The sequence below is a fragment of the Poecilia formosa genome, unplaced genomic scaffold, assembly GCF_000485575.1.
Source record: "Poecilia formosa unplaced genomic scaffold, Poecilia_formosa-5.1.2 Scaffold484, whole genome shotgun sequence".
Classification (NCBI taxonomy): Eukaryota; Metazoa; Chordata; class Actinopteri; order Cyprinodontiformes; family Poeciliidae; genus Poecilia; species Poecilia formosa.
In genome coordinates this window covers 316,237-336,228 of record NW_006800423.1, presented here as the reverse complement: position 1 = coordinate 336,228, position 19,992 = coordinate 316,237, and the positions used below count along the sequence as shown (strand labels likewise).

The following is a 19,992-nucleotide window of genomic DNA, read 5'->3' as shown; positions in this document are numbered from 1 at the left end:
AACAGAATTAATTTCTCTTGTGGGTTCAGTTGCAGGGGAAGAGGGGAGGGGGAAGTACCCTTGACTGCCTCCTGGGTTGTGTAAAGCATCAGCTCATATCACGAGTGACACGGAGCAGACCCACCTGAGACAAAACAGTATGTAAATCAGCCACATGTATCAATGCATGAGAGCTGTGACCCGGCGAGAAGCTAAAAGTGCCTTTGTCCTGTGTGTAAGGTGACTAAAGCTTAGAGAACAAGAATTGTTATCTGTTTAAAGTAATTAGATCTTATACACTCATTGCTCCGTCATCTCGATCCTGCCGGCCAAAGCCACTGAGACCCTTTTCACTAATTGTGTTGACCTCATTATAAAAGGGTGTTAAAGAGAAGAAAACAGGCGGATTATGTCTGCGTGCTCCAGAGGCCAGGAGAGCTTACAGAGCAGTGGAGGAGATTTTTTTTTTTTTTTTAAACAGAGGGCTGTTTGCATCACTTGAAGAAAGTCAGGTGGGCTACACTTAAATCCTCTTACAACCTGATGTTTTCTAAGGGAGCAACAGGCAACATTTTAAATCCTTTTGTGAAAATGAAGCAGTTTGAGCACATACATAAATTACAGATACAATTTGCCACGTTTTATTTTCAATACCAGTGCAAGCCAAACTCCAATGAATTCAGAAGAAAATAAAAATTGCTTCCTTATCTCACAATGACACTGTACTTTCATGTCCACTGCAGGACAATTAAAACACAAACTTTAACTTTTATCCTTGAGGTAAAATTTATATTCATGGCTGATCTTTCTGAAGTCGCTTCAGGCCTTTGGTTGGAAAAAAGACATTTTTTTCCCCCAATGACGTGGGAGGCGCTGCTCTTTTTCCATTTGCTGCCGTGGGGCAGATTATTGCCCCCACCTGTGTCTCTGTGTGGTTAAATAGCAAAGTCCGCTGCTTCTCGGGGTTAAAGAACCCCCCCTTAAAAAAGGAGGCGTAGGCTAATTTAGGTAATTTACTTGCGCAAAAACTAGATAAAACCCCTTAATAAACCGGAGCACTTTAACATGTACTCGAATAAGGTGGAAGGGCCACGCAGAGGACGATCGTTTGACTCTATGAACATTGGCTTTGAGGAAAAACTACTCAACAATGAGGTAAGAAAGAAGAAGTGTTATGCAATTAAATTATGCAATTTTAAAATGTTGCAGTGTTGATTCTTTGACATGTTTTCCGGTGAGACTTTGATGCACGGACAGAAACTATAAGACATTTTTTTAAATAACTTTTACTTTAAAGAATCAACTTTTGGACAGTTATAACGCGATTTGTTCGGCTCGTTTTAATTTTTTACTTAACCCACAGCGCAGATTAATTTAAGCCGTTTTTGTATTGAAATTTCCGTCAAGGTTTAAGCGGGTTAAGTGCATTTAATAAATTAGGTTGATAGAAAAGCAGAGAAATGTGCCGCTATTTACTTTAAGTATTCAGTGTCCGCACGTGGAAAAGACACGTTTCACATTAAGAACTGTATTGTGACACGCATGTGCGCATGTGTAGCAGCAGTGTCTTATAAATCCAAGCACACAAAGTTTTTATTTTTTTATTTTCTTTATAGAAATATATTCCAATACTCTTCTTTCTGAATGGTGTAAAAAAAACGTGATGAAAACACATTTAAAGCACAAGTAATGTAATTAATCTTTATTAACGTTTCAGCAACTTGAAATCTTGATAAGCGAAAATGTTTACAAAAAGTTTATTTTTAAGCTGTGATTTATATATAAATATATACATATATATATTTCCCTTAGGAGTTTCATCTCACTTCGTGGTTTTCAAACGGGTGATTAAAGAAGCGTTTGATGAGCTTTCAACATGCAGGGAGCTAATAATAGGCTTCCCCGCTTTCTAAATGAGATTGCTGTAAGGCGATTCTTTGAGACAGAGACAAGTTCATCCTCGTTAAACCGAGACGCAAAGAGTTGACCCCTGTCCAGCGTCCTGATCCAGTCTCCCATGCACTAATGCTTTGTGGGACGATAAGGACCAGGGTGCACGGAAAACGGCTCTGCCGCGCCTTTTACACCATGAACGAGGGGAGAAACATGGTAGGAAGAGATTACGTGAGGTCGTTTTTACTTTTTCTTGCAGCTGATCTCCACCTGTAATCTTAATGCAAAAATCCGCATGAGAAATATAACTTTTTTTTGTTGCAAATTATTTTAGCTCTGAATCGCATCGTAACTGTCTTTGAATGTCAATTAAGAACTTTCCCTTTCCAGTCAATTAAATTAGATTAGTTTTGCGTCTCGGAACAATCTGACAGGATTATGTGAATTTCCCCTGGCGTGTGCAGCCATGCGTCAACGTGAGAGCGCTGTCCAACGTGCTGAAATGGACAGTGGCGCCGCTCTGCCCAAACTAAACACTGTCGACATTTGCGGTGTGAATCTCTAAAAAGCACATATTCTTATTTCAAAGTATTTACCCTTCAATGCCTCCATCTTTGATAGTCTTTGACTCTTACTTCCTCTGGTGCGAGTGACTCACGCACACGAGACAAGATGTTCGAAGGATTTTTCGGATCGCTCGATGCTCTTAAGTGATTAGAAGTTGTGCATTCACGTCATTACGCGCGCTAAGCTTTGGTTCGAGCGTAACACGCGTTTCCGTGAACACAGATTCAAGGGCTTACCAATGTTTGGTGTCGATCCACAGATAAACAAGTCAACTTTCACAAAAATCGAAGAAAACACAGAGAAGAAGAATTCGTCCGAGAAAGGGAGAGCAACGATCATCTTCTCCCTCAAAAATGAAGTGGGAGGACTGGTGAAGGCTCTTAAACTATTCCAGGTATGAGCGATTAAAAAAAATCCCTTTTTTCAATTTGGATCACTTTTTGAATAGTGTCAATTGGTTTTATGGTGTTGATGCAAAATGAATCAGTATGACATGCTTTTTTTTTTTTTTTTTTACTGTTTCTTGCAGGAAAACCATGTCAACCTCATACACATTGAGTCCAGAAAATCCAAAAGGCGCAACTCTGAGTTTGAAATTTTTGTGGACTGCGACAGCAACCACGAACAACTGAACGAAATCATCCATCTACTTCGGAAGCATGTGAATGTGGTGGACATGGACCCTCCAGATAACTCCTGTCTGCTTGAAGAAGGTAAGGACAAACGTATAAAGTGTGACAAGGTTTCTTTTTTGTTTTTTTGTAAATCAGTTTCAAGCTCATTAGAAATTAAACATCCTCCCAAATTATTTTCAGATATGTACGATGTACCTTGGTTTCCAAAGAAAATATCCGACTTGGACAAGTGTGCTAATCGTGTCCTGATGTATGGATCTGAGCTGGATGCCGACCATCCGGTACAGTATCAGACTACTGAATGGTTTTCAGAAGGTAAACCCCCCTACTAAGGCACATTCTTATAAAGCTATGCTTCTCATTTCCAGGGTTTTAAGGACAATGTCTACCGCAAAAGACGGAAGTATTTTGCTGATCTTGCCATGGCCCACAGACAGTAAGTTTCCATTTATTCAAACCGGTATTTTAAACGTATATATACACCTTTCCCAGAACTTTGTGGGTAGTTACATAGCAGGTTTACCTAACAGGTACTTTCATTGAACTTTTCCAAGTACTTTCACATAACTCATGTAAAATAGCCAACATAAATGTTGGCTATTTTACATGACTTTATCAGATTCTTTAAAAAAACTAAGACAAGGTACTTCCCTGGAATGCTCATGAAATTTATTGTTTAATTTCCTGGAATTTAATGGACAATTTCAAGGAATTTCAAGCTTATTTACGATTTCCATTAAATTACACTTCTTATGAAATTAAATGGAAATTCTTTGCACTTTCATGAAGCTTTGTATTGACTTTCCAGAACATGCCTCGGACTTTTCCAGACGTTAGCAGATACTTTGATGAAACCTAAAGGTTTCTTTACAAAATTTCTGGAAAGCATTTGGTGGGTTGAGTAAAGCAAACAGTAAAAATTAACCAGTAAATTCCCTAAAAGTATCAGCATCAGTTTTTGGAAAGCCACATCAAAGTTCAGAGAAATCACGTGCTGCATTAGGCAGTGTTTTGTCCTTTTTCCTTTAATACTTACAGAACGTTGTGTTTTTCTCCAGTGGGGATCCCATCCCTCACATTGAGTTCACAGAGGAGGAAGTGAAGACTTGGGGTGTTGTGTACAGGGAGCTGAACAAGTTGTACCCCACCCACGCCTGCCGGGAATACTTGAAGAACCTGCCACTGCTGTCCAAATACTGTGAATGTCGGGAGGATAACATCCCTCAGCTGGAGGACGTCTCCCGTTTCCTCAAAGGTAATTTTCATCAAACCATCTTCAGTCAAACCTTAATGCTTCATTATTTACAGAAGTAATCACAAGCATTTCTTTTTCAGAACGAACTGGATTCACCATCAGACCTGTGGCAGGTTACCTGTCCCCACGGGACTTCCTCGCTGGTTTGGCCTTCCGGGTTTTCCACTGTACCCAGTATGTGCGGCACAGCTCTGACCCCCTGTACACGCCAGAACCGTGAGTAGATTTATCTGTTTTGTTTGAAAGTAAATTGTCATTGCAATGTGGGTGAATATTCTGTTACTTTTCATCATACAGGGACACATGCCATGAACTGCTGGGACATGTTCCGCTGCTAGCAGAACCCAGCTTCGCCCAGTTCTCTCAGGAGATTGGTCTTGCTTCACTCGGGGCCTCAGACGATTCTGTTCAGAAACTGGCCACAGTGAGTTTCCCGTCTTCAGCCGAACCTTATTAAATGTTCATTGTTAAATTCTGCCAACTCTGTTGTAACTTCTTATATTTTTCTATGTTTCAGTGCTACTTCTTCACAGTGGAGTTTGGCCTATGCAAACAAGAAGGGCAGCTGCGAGCATATGGAGCAGGGCTGCTGTCGTCAATCAGCGAGCTCAAGGTAGGAAACATTATGTCAAGATCATAAAGAGCGCAACCTTATTCAAAAACTTATTTCTGGCATCATTTGGTTAGAAAAGGTTTAAAATTTAACAAAATTACAACATGCAGTATTGTCCATTTGACAGTCTACGTTTGATAAACACAAGTAAAAGACATTTTTATTGAACATAATGGTCCAAATGCAAGCATTAACATAGTTTCAAGCATTTTCATCACATTCTTCTTTTTCTTATAGCATGCGCTCTCTGGAAATGCAAGGATAATGCCTTTTGACCCCAAAGTAACAAGCAAGCAGGAATGCATCATCACAACATTTCAGGATGTCTACTTTGTGTCAGACAGTTTTGAGGAAGCCAAAGTCAAGATGAGGTTTGTTCATTTGTTCTTGTTTTATAATATTCCATCCTGCTGAGGATAACAATGATCTTGGCATCTTTGCATATATCTAAGCATGCAAATTTTTTTTCCAGGGAGTTTGCCAAGACCATAAAGCGTCCCTTCACAGTTCGATACAACCCCTATACGCAGAGCGTAGACGTGCTGAAAGACACTCCCAGCATCAACAGTGTGGTGGAGGAGCTCCGGCACGAGCTTGATATTGTGGGCGACGCCCTCAGCAGGCTCAACAAGCAGCTGGGCGTCTGACTGAACGATGATGTTCCACTGAAGTTAGCCGCCTCTGGTTCATCCACACTCACCATGTGACACCCAGCGCTGCTGTAGAGACGTCTGCTTGTGTTTTTGTGACTAAAATGAATGTGCATCACTTTATGGATAAATTCTCTGTTGTTCTCGGTGCATGGTGTATTGCTAAAACTATTTACAGGCAAATTAGATAGTCGTGTTTAATTTTTAAAGTCAGTAAGTTCCCAAAGAGCTGCTTTATCTGACGCACCAGTTATGCTTCCATTGTGTTGAAATCTGTATCGCAAACACTCGACGTACTTTTAAAATATTTTTTTCAACATTTCCTGTTGTTAAAAAAACACTTAAACGGATTCTTCCTTTTTCAGTTTACTCTTGTGTTGTGTAACTGTTGATTTTTTGTAATTTATTTGTTTTTTTCTGCAGTGATCATCTGTATCTTGTTTTTGTTATTTTGCTCTCTGTATCCTCTGTTCTGTGTGCTGTTTGAAGGAAATTATGAAAGATAAAACTTTAACTCACCAGTGTTATAAGAATGCTTTCATGATTGATTATAACAGATTAACCTGTGTACACAGCTTGTTTTACAGTAATGATTTTGAATACTTCTTCCAAAAGTGACTACAGTTGTCATAGTCTGGAAATCCAAACATTATTTTTCTACTGTAAAGAATTATAGTGAATAGGTGTAGGCTATGTATAAAACTGAAAAAAACCTTCAAAAAAAAGTTGGATTGTGTCCTAAAATACTTTTTTAAAATTGAAATCCAGTGCTGTAGACATATTTATTCTTTTAACAGCATTAAAGTTAAATAAATCAAAACCTAATCTAATCTATTTTTTCCTCACCCATCCTCACGATCAGTTTTCAGGAGATCCCCAAGGAATAAAGTCAAATAATTTGAGATAGTTTTGTTTGTCAGTCTTTAGTAATATCTTCTCTCCAATCCCTGGTGTCCAATAATACCTCGACTATCAAAAACCTTCCTAAATCCTATCAGATTATTTAACTGATAACATTTTGGAGCGGTTGTAGATTATGAGAATAAGTGATTGCATATTAGGTCCCCATATATAGTATCAATAATAAGTGTATCTAAACAGAAATACAGAAATAGATAAACTCTTAATCATAGATAAAGGGAACATTTGAACTCCTTATTTGTATATTACGTGACTTGTTCAGAGCGTGCCTGGAAATTGCGACAGTGCCGTAAACCATGTCCGGTTTCCAGCTGGGTGTTCCATGGAAACACATTCACGTCTTACGTTTTGTTTATATGCCTGGGTAAGTTTGTTCTCCTTAGAAATAAACGGTTTAACTTGTGTTTGTCAGGTCGTGTGCTTATGTCAAATAAAGTACTCACTTCCGCAGAGTGACGTGGCACCTTAATGATTATATTTTTAAAACTTTTGCTAAGGTTAGCCTAACTAGCTCACAGTTTACTTGCACCAACCACCCAAACAGACGCCGTGTATGGATAATTGGAGGATATTTGACAATACGAATTGTTTGTCTGCTCTGTTTAATGTGTTTTATATATGTGTTGTTGGCTTCAGGGAGCCAACAGCTACGGTCAGCTGGGACAGAGCCATGTGGACGACCAGTGCGTACCGTGGCTCTCTGACAGCTCGGCTCTGCAGGACAGGACGGTCCGGGTTGTGGACGGAGGAGGGGGTCATTCTGTGGTTCTCACCGGTGAGATTCTGTTTGTTTTCCCAGAACTCTCTTAAACCACTGACAGTACCGAGTTGTGTGAGGAAAACTCTTTATGAGGTTAAATGGAGCCCTCTGCTGGATGAATAATTAAACTGCAGCTTTTTAAAAAAAAAGCTGTTAAATCATTAAATCATAAAGGGAAGGAAAAACTTGTTACTCTTTATGATGCCTTTATATTACACTCTCCAAAACTGCTATGCTCTTATTGAGAAATTCAGTTAAAGCATAATATGTCTTGAATCTTTTAAGTTACTTTTCCGTATGATTAAATTACATCATAACTCAAAATTATGTCTATTTAATTTTCTTTTTTATTGGACTTGATCCAACCCCAAAAGACATGGAACTCATGTTAGACTTGTGACCAGAAATTTAAAACTTAACTTTCACTTGCAGCCTCTCAAACCTCTCAAAAGGTTTGAGATTGTGAACCAAATAGAAAGTATGTTTTTAAGATGTGACTTTTACACACCCTCTGAATCACCAAACATTATGAATTTACTGCTTGATAATGCTAATGACCCAGTACCTCAGCTCTTAATGAAACAAGGTCTTGTCTCAGTAAGAAACTGATGAGATGGTACTGTATAAAAGGGTAAACACTACTAAGTTAATGTTTACTTTAAAATGCAGCTTCAACATTTGCTGGTCATAGCACTGGCTGCATGTTTTAACGAAATAATAAATCCATCTTCTAAGAAACATACATATATTTTGAAAATTGTTTACTGTTACTCTGATGGTAAATAACATATTCAATTTATTCAAAGCTCCTCTGTTTTTACTTCAGATTTCACATGAGATGAAAGAGTTAAGACTTAATGCTAAGCTGGTTCCACCTGAGTGATAAATTTAAACAAGTATTCACATTTTGAACAACAAATTAAACAATGTGTGGGTTGTTCTCCCTAAGATTTTTTTGTTTTTTTTGTTAAGTAGAGAGTGGAGAGGTGTTTGTTTGTGGCCAGAATCACAGAGGCCAGCTGGGACTTGGTCACAGTACTGACGTCTCAACTCTTCAGCTCTGCCCCGTCTTGAATCACAGAGTCGCAAATGTAGCCTGCGGCTGGGATTTTACACTTCTTCTCACTGGTGAGCAGAAAACGCTACTTAGGAGCCGCATCTTAACAGCAAATGGTTCTTTTAACATTTGATGATAGATCTGTTTACTCATGTAACTGCATGAATATTCTTGCCAAATTCACAGAGAATCGATTGACATAGTATTATTCATACTGTAGTGTTACTAAAATAAGGTTATTTTAACCACGGCTATGTTGACTTTTTTCTGTAAAAGACAGAAAATGTTTGTTTTAAAGATTGAATCAAGCAGGAAACATGAAGACATATCTATCTCATCTCTTAAAATAAAGACAAATTCATGAAACATGGCTACTCTGTCTGCAGGTTGAAACTGAAGCAGAGCTAAAAAAAACACTGGGTGTTAAATCAGCATTTCCATATTTCAGTGATATTTAACTGAATTAGCTACTAGTTCTTTAGCACTGATGTTGTGTTAAATACCAACATGACTGACATTAGGGTCACAGGTAAACCAGTTGCTTTCCTTTCCTCTACGGCCAAGTTCAGGATTTTATATTGTTGTTTTCATATTTTACTCTTCTTTGTAACATTTTGTCTGCTAAATAGAAATCTTTGATGTTTTTTGCCATTACACTGGTTACTGGATTGACTTTTCTTCCTCCAAGCTAAACAAAATGCTGCAGGCCGACCGCTTACATAATTTAATAAGCTAGCTCACGACGCTCATATTTTAAACTGGGTATTTTGGCTACAAGTATATTTTAAGATACATTTAAATAAATTTCCATTGTAGATTCTTTTAGCAACCAGATAAAACCTTTTTTGCTTATTCAGAATGTCTATATTTTATTGACTGGGACTTTCATTCCGTCTCTGCAGAGATTTGTGACTGTATGTCTGTCAAAACATACATCTGTTGTGCTTCCTTGCCTACTTTTTTTTAATTATTTTTCCATTGTTTCTTTTTTTTTCTTCTCCCTGACAGATTCTGGTCAACTACTTGCATGTGGTTCTAATGCATTTGGACAGTTGGGTGTTGGACAGACAGTCACACACTCTGCTGAGCTTCTAGCTGTTGAGGTGAGTACATGTTACCAGTGTGTTTTATTTTTACATGTATCTAATTAAGTTAGAAGACTAGTAAAAAAAAACATGTATTTCTGTGTGTAATAAATGTATAAAAAATATGACATGCTATGTGTACTACACATGAGATGTACATATACATAATTTCTGCCTGTTTTAGAGTTTTACAAACAGCACTTCCTCTTTTTCTGACCTAATTATTATTGTGATGTTTGTTTTCAGGCTCTTAAAGAGCCAGTAGTGAGTGTAGCAGCAGGACTCAGACACTCACTCGCCGTTAGTGGTAAGATATTCCCACATGCTGTCTGTTTTGTTTTTCCTGAATTCTAGTTTAATTTAACAGTAAAGCCTAGAATTCAGTTTTGCTGTTTAACCGTCAGCCTCGGGCTCCGTGTATCAGTGGGGAACCGGTCTTTTTAGCCATGCTAAGAGAGCGCTCAGTCCCCACCCTGCTCCATCACATCTGAACTCCAAACTTCCCTGTCCGGTACCAGGTAGCATGCACTAAGCTGAAAAAGCAGCAGTGGTGGAATGAATCATTTTTGTGTGACACGTGTTTGTGCCCGACACTGCAGGTCTCGGCCAGAGGAAAGCACGGCTTGTAACAGCAGGTTCAGCACACTGTGTGTGTTTAACAGGTAGGGAACAAGGAATCTGTGCCAAGCAGTAACCAAAAAATGATTAACGTTTTGAATGGTTAAGTACTGTAGCGTTGGTTTGAATGTGTAAATTTGCTTTTCAGCTCTTAAAACACAAAATCTCAGCCGCTCTCAGATCCCCAGGAAAGTCATTTCACATGTCAGAGTTTTTTGTTGTTGCTTAAAATTAATAAAATACCTACATCTGCTGATCTGGGGTTCTGGAAATTAAAAAGTAGTTATAAAAAGCATGAGAGCGACTTCTTATAACACAGTAAGCGACTATTAAAATCAATGAGAAAATCAAAGTGGAATGAGAGCTCTGTTAGCTGTGAGTTTTATATGAATTGCAGTGATGCACCATGTTTTTTTATTTTAAAGACTAGAAGAAAGAGTTTTACAATATTTTTCCTGCAGATCATAAAAATCTCTGAATTGAGAGAAAGACATTTTATTAATGTTCTTTATGTAAAGGAATTCTGTCTTAGCTTCAGTTCTGAGGTTTGAATCATAAGTAGCAGCATAGTTCATCAAAACTTTCAGTAAGTATAATGCCATTTCATTTAATTTAGTATAAAGTTTATCTCAGTGTGTCCCCACCTGATAATCAGTCATTCATGACAGGATGGGTGTGACTTTGTTCTCATATGCCGAGTCTGACCTCGCATCTGTCCTGGAGTTAGTTGACAAATGACTGCTCTGCCTTTGTTTTTTTTTTTTTGTTTTTTTGCAGAAGAAGGTGAATTATTCCTGTGGGGAAGCAATAAACATGGCCAGCTGGCTACAGCGGAGCCCTTTCTGCCCTCTCCCAGTCTGCTGAATCGATCTCTGCTGAAGGGAGAGAAGGTTATGGGTGTGTGCAGCGGCTGGACGCACGTTGTTGCTCAGACAGGTACAAAAGGTGTAGAAGCTCAGCTTGTGACTGAGATACTCACCAGGAACAGGATAGCTTGGAGACCTGCTATGTTTTAGCTACAGTCATGTGGAAAAAAAAATGGGACACTCCATTAAATATTCACTTCACATATCAAAGTCTTATCTCATTTCTTTTCTCTCTGGGAAAGAAAGGGATTTAATTATAGATATACGCCAGAAAAACCAACCCTGTTTTAATCAGTAGACAAAAGATATGAACAATAAAGAGTTTTCAAGCCCAGGAAGTAATTAGGACACCCTACTTCCTGATAGCCGGTGCTTTAAGTTTGATCAACTTTGAGATGTTTGCAGGGTTTCTTGAATGTTCAGGACGTTTCAAGTCATCAGCACCTTAAAAGGATACAAATCAGAGATTTTTATTGCATTTCAGATAAAAGATAAGTAAAATATTAATTTACTTCGCAGAGAGTGGCAGAGTATTCACATGGGGGAGAGGAGATTATGGACAGCTTGGTCGATCAGCCTCGGTCAGTGAGAATGCCGAGACGTCGATGGGAATCAGGAAGGATTGCATCCCTGTTGAAGTTACATCCCTCCACGGAGCAACTCAGGTGAGATACAGTCTGCAGCATCAAATTGACTTTGCATCTCCCTAAATGACCTAAATTTACGACTCTGTCGTTGAGAGTCTCGGTTTTAGATCAGATTCAATAAATTAGATTTGAAATGTCAACAGCCGTCCAGCAGGGGGAACCAGACGACCAAAGAGAAATCAGTCGCTGTCGTTAATGTCAAGGGAAAATTCATAGTGATTTCGTGCATAGAAAAGATGGAGGTCATTATTTATGCATCGGGAGGAGGACAACTGCTTGATGAAGGCAGACTTCTCCCCTCCCATAAGAGTAGTTGATGGTGAGGATCAGGGCTGCAGCAGTTAACCTGTGGTCTGAATGGCTGCCGGAAGGCTTTGTCAATAAAGTTAATGTCAGGGACGAGCAAGGGTAAGTGCTTGATCCTTCCTCCACCGAGTACAGATCGTTGCAGCTGCACTGACCCGTGCCAAACAGGGATTACCTTTTGTGTGTCTCTGTTTATGTGCATAATGAAAAGCGAGATGAAATAGCGGAGTGACCCGTAAATCTTTTATCCTCGCCTCCCCATTTTAAGCCCTTTAAATACTGAAGAACTGAGTTATGAGACACAAAAACTTACAAGGAGGAGCAAATTGCTCAGGAATCAATATTTGTTTTTATGTGTTGCCTGTGGTGTAGATTTTATCCAAAACAGAGGCCTGTCAATGCAGTTCAGCCTCTGGTACAAACACAGGACTGTATCAGCAGCGCAGCATTAGGTAATTACCATATAAATATAAATATCTTTAACACATTTCTCCAACAGTCAGCGCCGTGAACAGGGAGGAGAGAAAAAAGGTGTTAGATCTGCAAAGGTTTGGATTCAGCAGTATAGCTATGAAATGACAGCATTAACTCCTTATTCTACTGTGATGAAGGTTATCAGGCTAATCTTTCCATTACAATTGTTTTATAACATAAAACGCAAAACTGTTTATAAATTCAACATATCTAAAAAAAAACAATCAACTTTTTTGCTTATATTTAACTTTTTTGGTTATATTTAACTTTTTTGGTTATATTTCCATGCATCCAACTTAGCACAGTGGCTCTGGATATTTCTGTGGTTTCGGTAAAGCTGGATTAATTTGAACAATTTATAAAACTTTGGGCTTTTGAAGATTTAATTTTTGAAAAATCTTATGTGCATAATGAAAAGCGACATTCCCCACCAATGTTCCACCTATTTTTTAAAATGATTTGCTTTTATTGTGGATTTCGAAATAGTTGACTGAAGGTAGCACAGATGCCAAAGAAGCAGTGAAATGGCCGTATAGATCGCTCCAATAATAGAAAGCCACTTTCTGCTTTGTGATCTGTGGAATCTGCAGATAATGTTACAATACAAGCAAAATGTTCTCTTGCTGCCAAAAATTTCCCACTCACTAACAGCTGGCATGAAGAAGAGATAGTCGGTGATAATATTATCTGCACCTGGTTTTAACGTTAAACCTGACCTGTGTCTGTTTTAACTGTAATCATTTTTTCTTTACAGATTGTATGTGGATCTGAACACAACCTTGCCATTGTAGGTGAGCATGTTCTCATTCAAATAGTTCAGATTTTTTCTGAAATTTTTGTTTTGTAAAACATTTTTTTTTTACAACTGTGCTGGAAACTTTAAAGGAAAGGATTAACTATAGCAGACTGAGAACATTTATGATGATTATGGCCATATAAATGACCATTTATGTGGTCATTTATCAAAAGAGGAAATGAGGGTGGATATTTCAGTAAGACAGTGATCACTACAAAACTATATCTTATAGTTTTGTCCAATATTATAAGATTAATATCTTATAATATTGGAAAATGTCTTGTATTCCAATATTTCCAATGGTACTTTCTCATCCATATTAAAACAAGCTCATATTTCTTGCTGAAAAGTTACTTGTAGGTTAGTTTGTCCTATTTCAAGTATACTAAAATATTTGCACTACAAATGCCGTATAGAATGGCCTAAACTCTCGACTTGAATACGATTATATTATTATAACCAACAAAGGCCTTCCTACCAAGAATACATTTCATTCCCTGTGCCATTCCACAGTATTACACAGAACCTAATTTATGGATTTATTGGTGATTTTTTTTATATATGTGGATTCCTTCAGATGTTGGCAACATGTGGTATGAACATGGTTGGAAAGAAAAACATTGACATGTTCAGTTCTCATTTTCAACATTGTAAATCATCAGGTTGCAGACACCGAGCCTCATTCTGTCAAGGATTTGAACGATGACGTGCAGCCCTGCTGTAAATACCATTTTGTGTCTAAATGACTGAAAGCCGGCACTTTAACAGATTCACAAAGCCATTAAAGTTGCGTATCTCATGTCAGAAAAGAGCTTTATTGGTTTCTGTGGCTGAAACACGAGACGTCTCTGCTGAACTGACATGACTGCATAACGGATAACGTAGACACAAAGGTGAGCAGGACCTTTTCCGACCCATTCTTTCTGCGGCATTAAAGAATTAGTATGAGACCTACCTAATACTTTAGAGTCAAACAGCAGTGTAAAAAAAAATCATCTTGGTAAAGCAGCAGAGATTTTTTGGGGTCAGTACTTTGCTTCGTGGCCTTTCATCAAGAAGTAATTACAGGATAGATAGACGGATATCATTGACAGAGGCAATTACCCAAACAGGCCTAACAGGAATGATATTAACCACACTCACACACGCACACACACACACACACACACATTTACAGGCAAATGTTATGAGAGCAATTTCCTTCAGTCCACATAAATGAATGTAAACAAAAACAGCCTCTTGTAACCACTAATTAAAAAAAAAAAACACCGTGACGTTCAAATGAAATTAAAATTGGGACTTTTGGACCAGCAGTCTAGTCCTTTTTCTTCAGGTAAGACGTTTCTGATGCTGTTTTTGGTTCAGGAGTGTCTTAAAAGAAGGAATGTAACATTTGCAGCTCTGGTCCTTCCGTCTGTGTGCTGTGGCTCCTGAAGCTGTGACGCCAGCTGCAGTCCACGCCTTGTAAATCTCCCCCGAACTCCTGAATTGGCCGTGCTTCACAATCCTCTTAGGGCTGCGGTTTTCTCTGTCGCTTGTTCTCATTTCTCTACCACAGTCTTTCCTTCCACTAAACCTTTAACAGGAGCTTCTGTAGGAGTGACCTTTTGTGGCTAACCCTACTTTTTAATGGAAATAACATTAATTCCTGTGACAAAAATCTGCTTTTTACTTTTATTTTTTTTTCTCATAAACTGAATCTTGGGTTAAACATTAAACTGGAATCTGCAATCATCAACATTAGCAAAAAAACAAACAATCTGTGTAATGAATCTTCACATTTTTAATTGAATCACTTGCATAAATGAACTTTTTAAAGACACTTTGATGCCCCTGTGTTGTACATGCTTCACAAACCTCCCCTACTTTGCCATAGTTTCAGCAAGCAATAAGAAACATTTTGGCTGTAAAATCCTTCACATTAAATTTTGAACACTGACCCAGTTTTTTTTTTTTTTTACATCAGCATGAATAAAAATACCACAGAACAACTCAGAAATGGAGCTACAAGATTCCATTAGAAAGGAGACTTGAACGTTGCCGCTGCTGCTGCAAACATCCATGCGACCAGCCGTCAGTTTTCTCACCAAATGTAAAAATAAGAAGCATGGGCGAGCTTTAGCACATTGTTATGGCTGTTCATAGTAATCATCGATGTGAGAAAGTTCTGCTCTGCACTTTCTGAAGCTCTTTCAGAGGGATGAGAAAGCATAACATGTAGAAGAAGAGCTTGTGTGAACCTCCGACTCTTCGTGATCTTTTTTTTCTTCCTTCTTCTTCTTCTTCTTCTTCCTCCTGTCTTGAGCGTGGTGGCAGGAGAAATGCAATAGCAAAACAGGATTGGAAGCCCAGACCTGAGTGCTGCTATTTCTGGTGCTGAAGTAGGTCAGGCGGAAGAGAATAGAGAGCATTGCACGCTGTTTGTATCTGTTGCCTGCTCAAGCCCATGCCCATTTGCACCTGAGCGAGAGGTCGTCAAGTATGAATTTCGTCATCGTTGGTCAGAGGTTGGCGATAGGCCAAAGACTCTGTGGGCACAGCTCATCCAATCTGAGGAAAAATTTCAATGATTACCTAAGCTTAACATGACTACTTTAGGACAAGCATCTTATATTAGATATTCTATATATTTACCTCTATGGACTCATGCAGGTTTGGCTAGAAAAGGTGCAGCTGTGGTGCTGTGTCACAGCTAAATTTTTAAACTGCCAAAAATGAAAACCAGTGGCCAGATTTGTTCACTTGGAAGTGGCTCACGGTTTGAGTTTTGTATATATATATATATATATATATATATATATTTTTTTTTATTATGCTGCGCAGAATACTGTGCAGACACGACACTTCGTTGCCATGGAAACACTGATGTGCTGTCCTCTCGTCAGCGAGTCCATGAATTAAGCAGCGAGATGAGGCTTTGTTTTCCTCACTGTGACACTTCAACACATGACGTCCCCTAATACATCGCCTTCAGCGCCTACAAACTCTAAAACATGCTAAGTGCGCTCTACTTATGCATCCATGCACCGACTTAAAGACACGACTACAAGTGCTTCTGCAGCCGTGTTTGGCAGAGTGTCACACTGACATAAGCTGCTGGCGAGTTATCCTGCCCTGTTAACTGGTCAAAGCACAATGCGCCTGTTAGGAAAAGCCACGTCTGATTCTTCAGAGACGAAACACAGAAGGACGAAGAGACCAGTCGACGGAACAAATGGAAAACATGGCGTGAAAGACACACACACACACACACAACTGCAGCGAACGGCAAGCGCTCCAAGACGTGCCACCCTTGAGAAAGCAAGCTCGCTTCTGTTGCCACGACAACGGAACCTATTAGGTAACTGTGTTGCCATGGCACGTGTCTCCTCGGTGATGCAGACCTGACCACACCCACTGATGAGCTCTCCAGCTGTGAAGAGCAAGGGAGGCTTTTATTGCAGACCAAGTGTCAGCGTTTGGAGATCAGAGAATCTCTGTGTGTGTGTGTGTGTGTGTGTGTGTGTGTGATGTGTGTTTCTCTTTGTGTAGCCCGCCTGTTTTTTAATTCCCTGTAGGTGTCTAATTTTAGCCTTTCCCCTCTGTGTCCTCCTGTCACTGACCAAACGCGGCTCTCTCTCTGTTTTCAGGGGGGTGCCTCCTGTCGTGGGGCTGGAACGAGCACGGGATGTGTGGGGACGGTTCGCAGGCTGACGTCTTTCATCCTCGGCTCGTTTCTGATCTCAGGCCTGTTCTCATTGGCTGTGGTGCTGGACACTCAATGGCAGTGTGTGGCGTGACGACTAGTTTAACGCAGAACTCTGTCCACACTTGGGAAGAACTGGAGCACAAGCAAAGTTCCCCTTTCACTGAGTTTAAACAAAAAAAAACTACCTCAGCTACTTGATAAAGTTTTCATTGTTGGTGCAGCTAAACACGGTGTTTTACAGTGTGGAAGACGCTGTAATTTTTGACGTTGATGAACAAATGTCAGTGTCTGTGTTCATTTGTCATGTCAAAGCTGCTCTAAGTCATGCAGGAAGTTGACTATTCTGGTGGTTCTGTCACTCTGACCGTGTTGCAGTGTTTTAGAGATAACTGACTGGTACAGATTTCAGTTTTTCTCTGAATTCTGACCTGCTAATTCAGATTTTTACCCTTTTTTTTAAACCAAATGATTGTAACCAGGGTTTCTACAGTCTTAAAAATTCATGAGCAGTCTTAAATGTAATTCTCAAAGTTAAGCACTGACCAGCTTAGGTAGCCTGGTGTCCTGCATGTTTCGAATGCATTTCCTAAGCATCGCATCAAAATCTAGAGGTGTCTGCTAATCACTCATTTATTTGGTTAAGATATCTTAAACCAGGAAGACATTTAAGGTCTTCAGGAAAACAGCGTTTTAGTTGTGACTTTGAACAGCCCTGGTTTGAGTAAAATATAAAATAAAAAATGTTTTTAGTAAATTACCCACTATGAGATCCTTCTGAATAAAAAAACAACAAATTTTAACACATTTTGGTCAGGAAAAACTTCATAAACAGGGATTTATGAAGAAGTTGGCAATTTGAATAGAGGCACACTCAAAATTATTGATATGTACATTTTAATTATGTTAAATCTTTTTTTAGTCATCTGTTTGTTGATTTGCATTAGTGTATTAGTGGAAATTTGTGTTTTATTTATTTATTCTTTTTACTTCAGATGGCTAAAAAAAAAAATTAAAATAAATCAACACTCACTGAATACTGATTATTTCTGTGTTTTTTATTTATCACTATTTCTGTACAAGTCTGAACTGTATTGGTCAAAAAACACACAAAACAAAAATCCCTAAACAACAAACCGATAAAAACGATCACTGAACACCTCACTGAGATAAGTAGCCACAAAACGCATGGTGTTCAAAAACACACACCCTACGGTCTCACTAAGTCGCACACATTGGTTGCCATATTTGTCATGTTGGTTCTCTTTATACAATAACCATTGCTTTCTTTCCTTTCCTTTGTTTTCTCTGTTGTTAAACGTTGACCAACGTACTGTCCCCCTGTTTGTGCTCAGCCAGCCTGCAGCCTGCTATTTTTGGCAGATTCAACTGAATGCAGGCGGATCTCAAGAGGTTGTTGGCAGTGTGTTTGCAGTTGTTTGGTAAGAAGTTGGTCCCTTTTCACAAACTTTTTCCACATAAACATTGAATCGACCTTTTGTGCTCAAATGGTGGTCCTTTGAGGTTTTTTTTTTATTTATTTATTTTTTTTAAGAGGTATGCTCATTGCTTTACTGTGGAGGTTGATCCATACAGGGCTCCTTATTGCATCTGTCATTTTTAGCATTAGTTTCAATGGCTGGTGACTGTTAAATTAAAATGTGCATTAGGTAGTCATGCACTGTAATTCCCCTAAATGAGAAGAATAATTTGCATATTAGAGGCACTTGTCCACGTTGATAACAGTTTGGCCTTTGTTGGTATTACATATTACTATCTGTATGCACATATGTGTACAAGAAACAAAAATAAATCTACATGATTGTCAATTAAATCACAGCTGCACTACATAACATTAACATGATGTCTGAAGTATGTGATGGCAAAGTCGTACATCCTACAGTGCCTTAAAAAAGTGTTTGCACTCCTTAAACGTTTTCATGTCATCTCACAACCACAAACATAAATGTTTTTTTTTATATTAATGCAAATTTATCACCTAATTTTGAAGGGAAAGCAACATATTTTTAATGTACTATATGAATAAAAATTTGAAAAGTTTGGCATGAACTTGCACTTTACCTTACTCTGGTATCCCTAAATGGAATTGGCTGCGTCCAATTGCCTTCAGAAGCAAATAAATTATTCATACATAATTTTATTGCAGTATAAATAGAGCTTTGAAGGCCCCAAGGACTTTTTTAAAAAAGCATCAGCAAACAAACAATATAAAGGCCAAGGAACCAGCTAGAAAGTTCACGGATGACGTTGTGGAGAAGCTTAAAGGAGAGTTAGGTTATAAAGTAAGGTTATAAGTCTAGTCTGTCATCTAAAATGGTAAAAAGTTTGGCACAACTCCAAACTGAACAAGACATGGCTGCCCGGCTAAGCTGACAGGCCAAAAGAAAGAGCATTAATGAAAAAACCAAGAGGCCGGTGGCATCTCTGGAGGAGCTGCAGAGATCCACATCTCAGCTAAGGAATGTCTCGACAGAACAGCTATTAAGTTTTCCTTTATTGAAGATTACCATGAAGAAAGGCACTGTTGAAATTAACAAGTTCTGTTTGCAGCTTGCTGTAAACCATGTTGGGGAATAGATAAGACTATCAGGGATACCAAAAGTAAAAACATTATTGTTGTAAAACTACTTAAATTTTCTTACAGTCAAGAGACTTTTTTTGTGTCAAAGAAATTAGCTGGGACCAGATGTTGCTCTCACTATGTGGGACATAAAACGGTTTTTCCACTTGTTGGATTAAGGTAGTCCGGTTTTAAAACTTGTTATGCTCCCAGTGTTTTTCTGTAAGGAGCAGGATGACAAAAAAGTTAAATATTCTGAACACTAATCACTTTAAAACAGTGACTAAATTTACTAACGCCTTACAAATTTATAATTTTGTTCAGAATTTTTGTCTGTATCGAAATCAAAGTAGTTACTGATAAAAAAGAGGCTGTATTCCTGTTGCAGTAATGATGTTGAATCACTTTTGCTATTTTGAAATTATTTGTTTATTGTGTCAAACACTAGGCATTTCCATAATAATGTACATTTTTGTGTGATACTGTAAAAGTGTTGTATTTTTATTCAAGATTGTGATATTGCAAGAATCTTTTAATGAGCAAATATGCAGAAAAAGGTTCTTTGGTAAGATGAGACCAAAACTGAAGCCCCTGGTTGTATTTA

The 19,992-nt window shown here is 38.5% G+C and overlaps 3 protein-coding genes across 6 annotated transcripts in view; 2 read left to right on the top strand and 1 right to left on the bottom strand.

Moving 5' to 3' along the window:
• The first annotated feature begins 932 nt into the window (after positions 1-932).
• On the top strand, positions 933-6,119 carry tph1a (tryptophan hydroxylase 1 (tryptophan 5-monooxygenase) a). Its single transcript, XM_007578606.2, has 11 exons — positions 933-1,134; positions 2,699-2,833; positions 2,969-3,152; positions 3,255-3,355; positions 3,443-3,510; positions 4,133-4,329; positions 4,410-4,545; positions 4,627-4,753; positions 4,847-4,942; positions 5,180-5,313; positions 5,415-6,119. Exons 1-11 carry the CDS (start codon positions 1,045-1,047, stop codon positions 5,587-5,589), a joined length of 1,443 nt encoding a protein of 480 aa, XP_007578668.1. The 5' UTR covers positions 933-1,044; the 3' UTR covers positions 5,590-6,119.
• A 242-nt stretch (positions 6,120-6,361) lies between these two features.
• sergef (secretion regulating guanine nucleotide exchange factor) lies at positions 6,362-19,429 on the top strand. 3 transcript variants are annotated; one of them, XM_007578601.2, is made up of 11 exons: positions 6,362-6,877; positions 7,150-7,288; positions 8,249-8,401; positions 9,339-9,433; positions 9,662-9,722; positions 9,820-9,933; positions 10,015-10,077; positions 10,811-10,969; positions 11,419-11,564; positions 13,081-13,117; positions 16,752-19,429. In XM_007578601.2, the coding sequence occupies exons 1-11, from the start codon at positions 6,836-6,838 to the stop codon at positions 17,006-17,008; spliced, it is 1,266 nt and encodes a 421-aa protein (XP_007578663.1). In that variant the 5' UTR covers positions 6,362-6,835; the 3' UTR covers positions 17,009-19,429. The 3 variants fall into 3 exon arrangements, with proteins under 3 accessions (XP_007578663.1, XP_016519903.1, XP_016519904.1); XM_016664417.1 differs by having other exon boundaries at positions 8,246-8,401; XM_016664418.1 differs by having other exon boundaries at positions 8,246-8,401; positions 13,081-13,113; positions 16,752-16,981.
• Positions 15,068-19,992, bottom strand: part of kcnc1b (potassium voltage-gated channel, Shaw-related subfamily, member 1b) — a 20,642-nt gene continuing 15,717 nt past the window's right edge. For both annotated transcript variants that reach the window (XM_007578605.2, XM_016664416.1), the window contains one exon: positions 15,068-15,672. In XM_007578605.2, coding sequence (XP_007578667.1) covers positions 15,624-15,672 — 49 coding nt within the window. In that variant the 3' untranslated portion in view covers positions 15,068-15,623. The remainder of the gene's footprint in view (positions 15,673-19,992) is intronic.

Coding starts and splice junctions, on each gene's coding strand:
- tph1a (XM_007578606.2), top strand. CDS start 1,045: ATGTACTCGAATAAGGTGGAAGGGCCACGCAGAGGACGATCGTTTGAC. Junction 4,754..4,846: donor CTGTTCAGAAACTGGCCACA/GTGAGTTTCCCG, acceptor TCTATGTTTCAG/TGCTACTTCTTCACAGTGGA. Junction 4,943..5,179: donor CGTCAATCAGCGAGCTCAAG/GTAGGAAACATT, acceptor TTTTTCTTATAG/CATGCGCTCTCTGGAAATGC.
- sergef (XM_016664417.1), top strand. CDS start 6,836: ATGGAAACACATTCACGTCTTACGTTTTGTTTATATGCCTGG. Junction 10,970..11,418: donor GCACGTTGTTGCTCAGACAG/GTACAAAAGGTG, acceptor TTTACTTCGCAG/AGAGTGGCAGAGTATTCACA. Junction 11,565..13,080: donor CCCTCCACGGAGCAACTCAG/GTGAGATACAGT, acceptor TTTTCTTTACAG/ATTGTATGTGGATCTGAACA.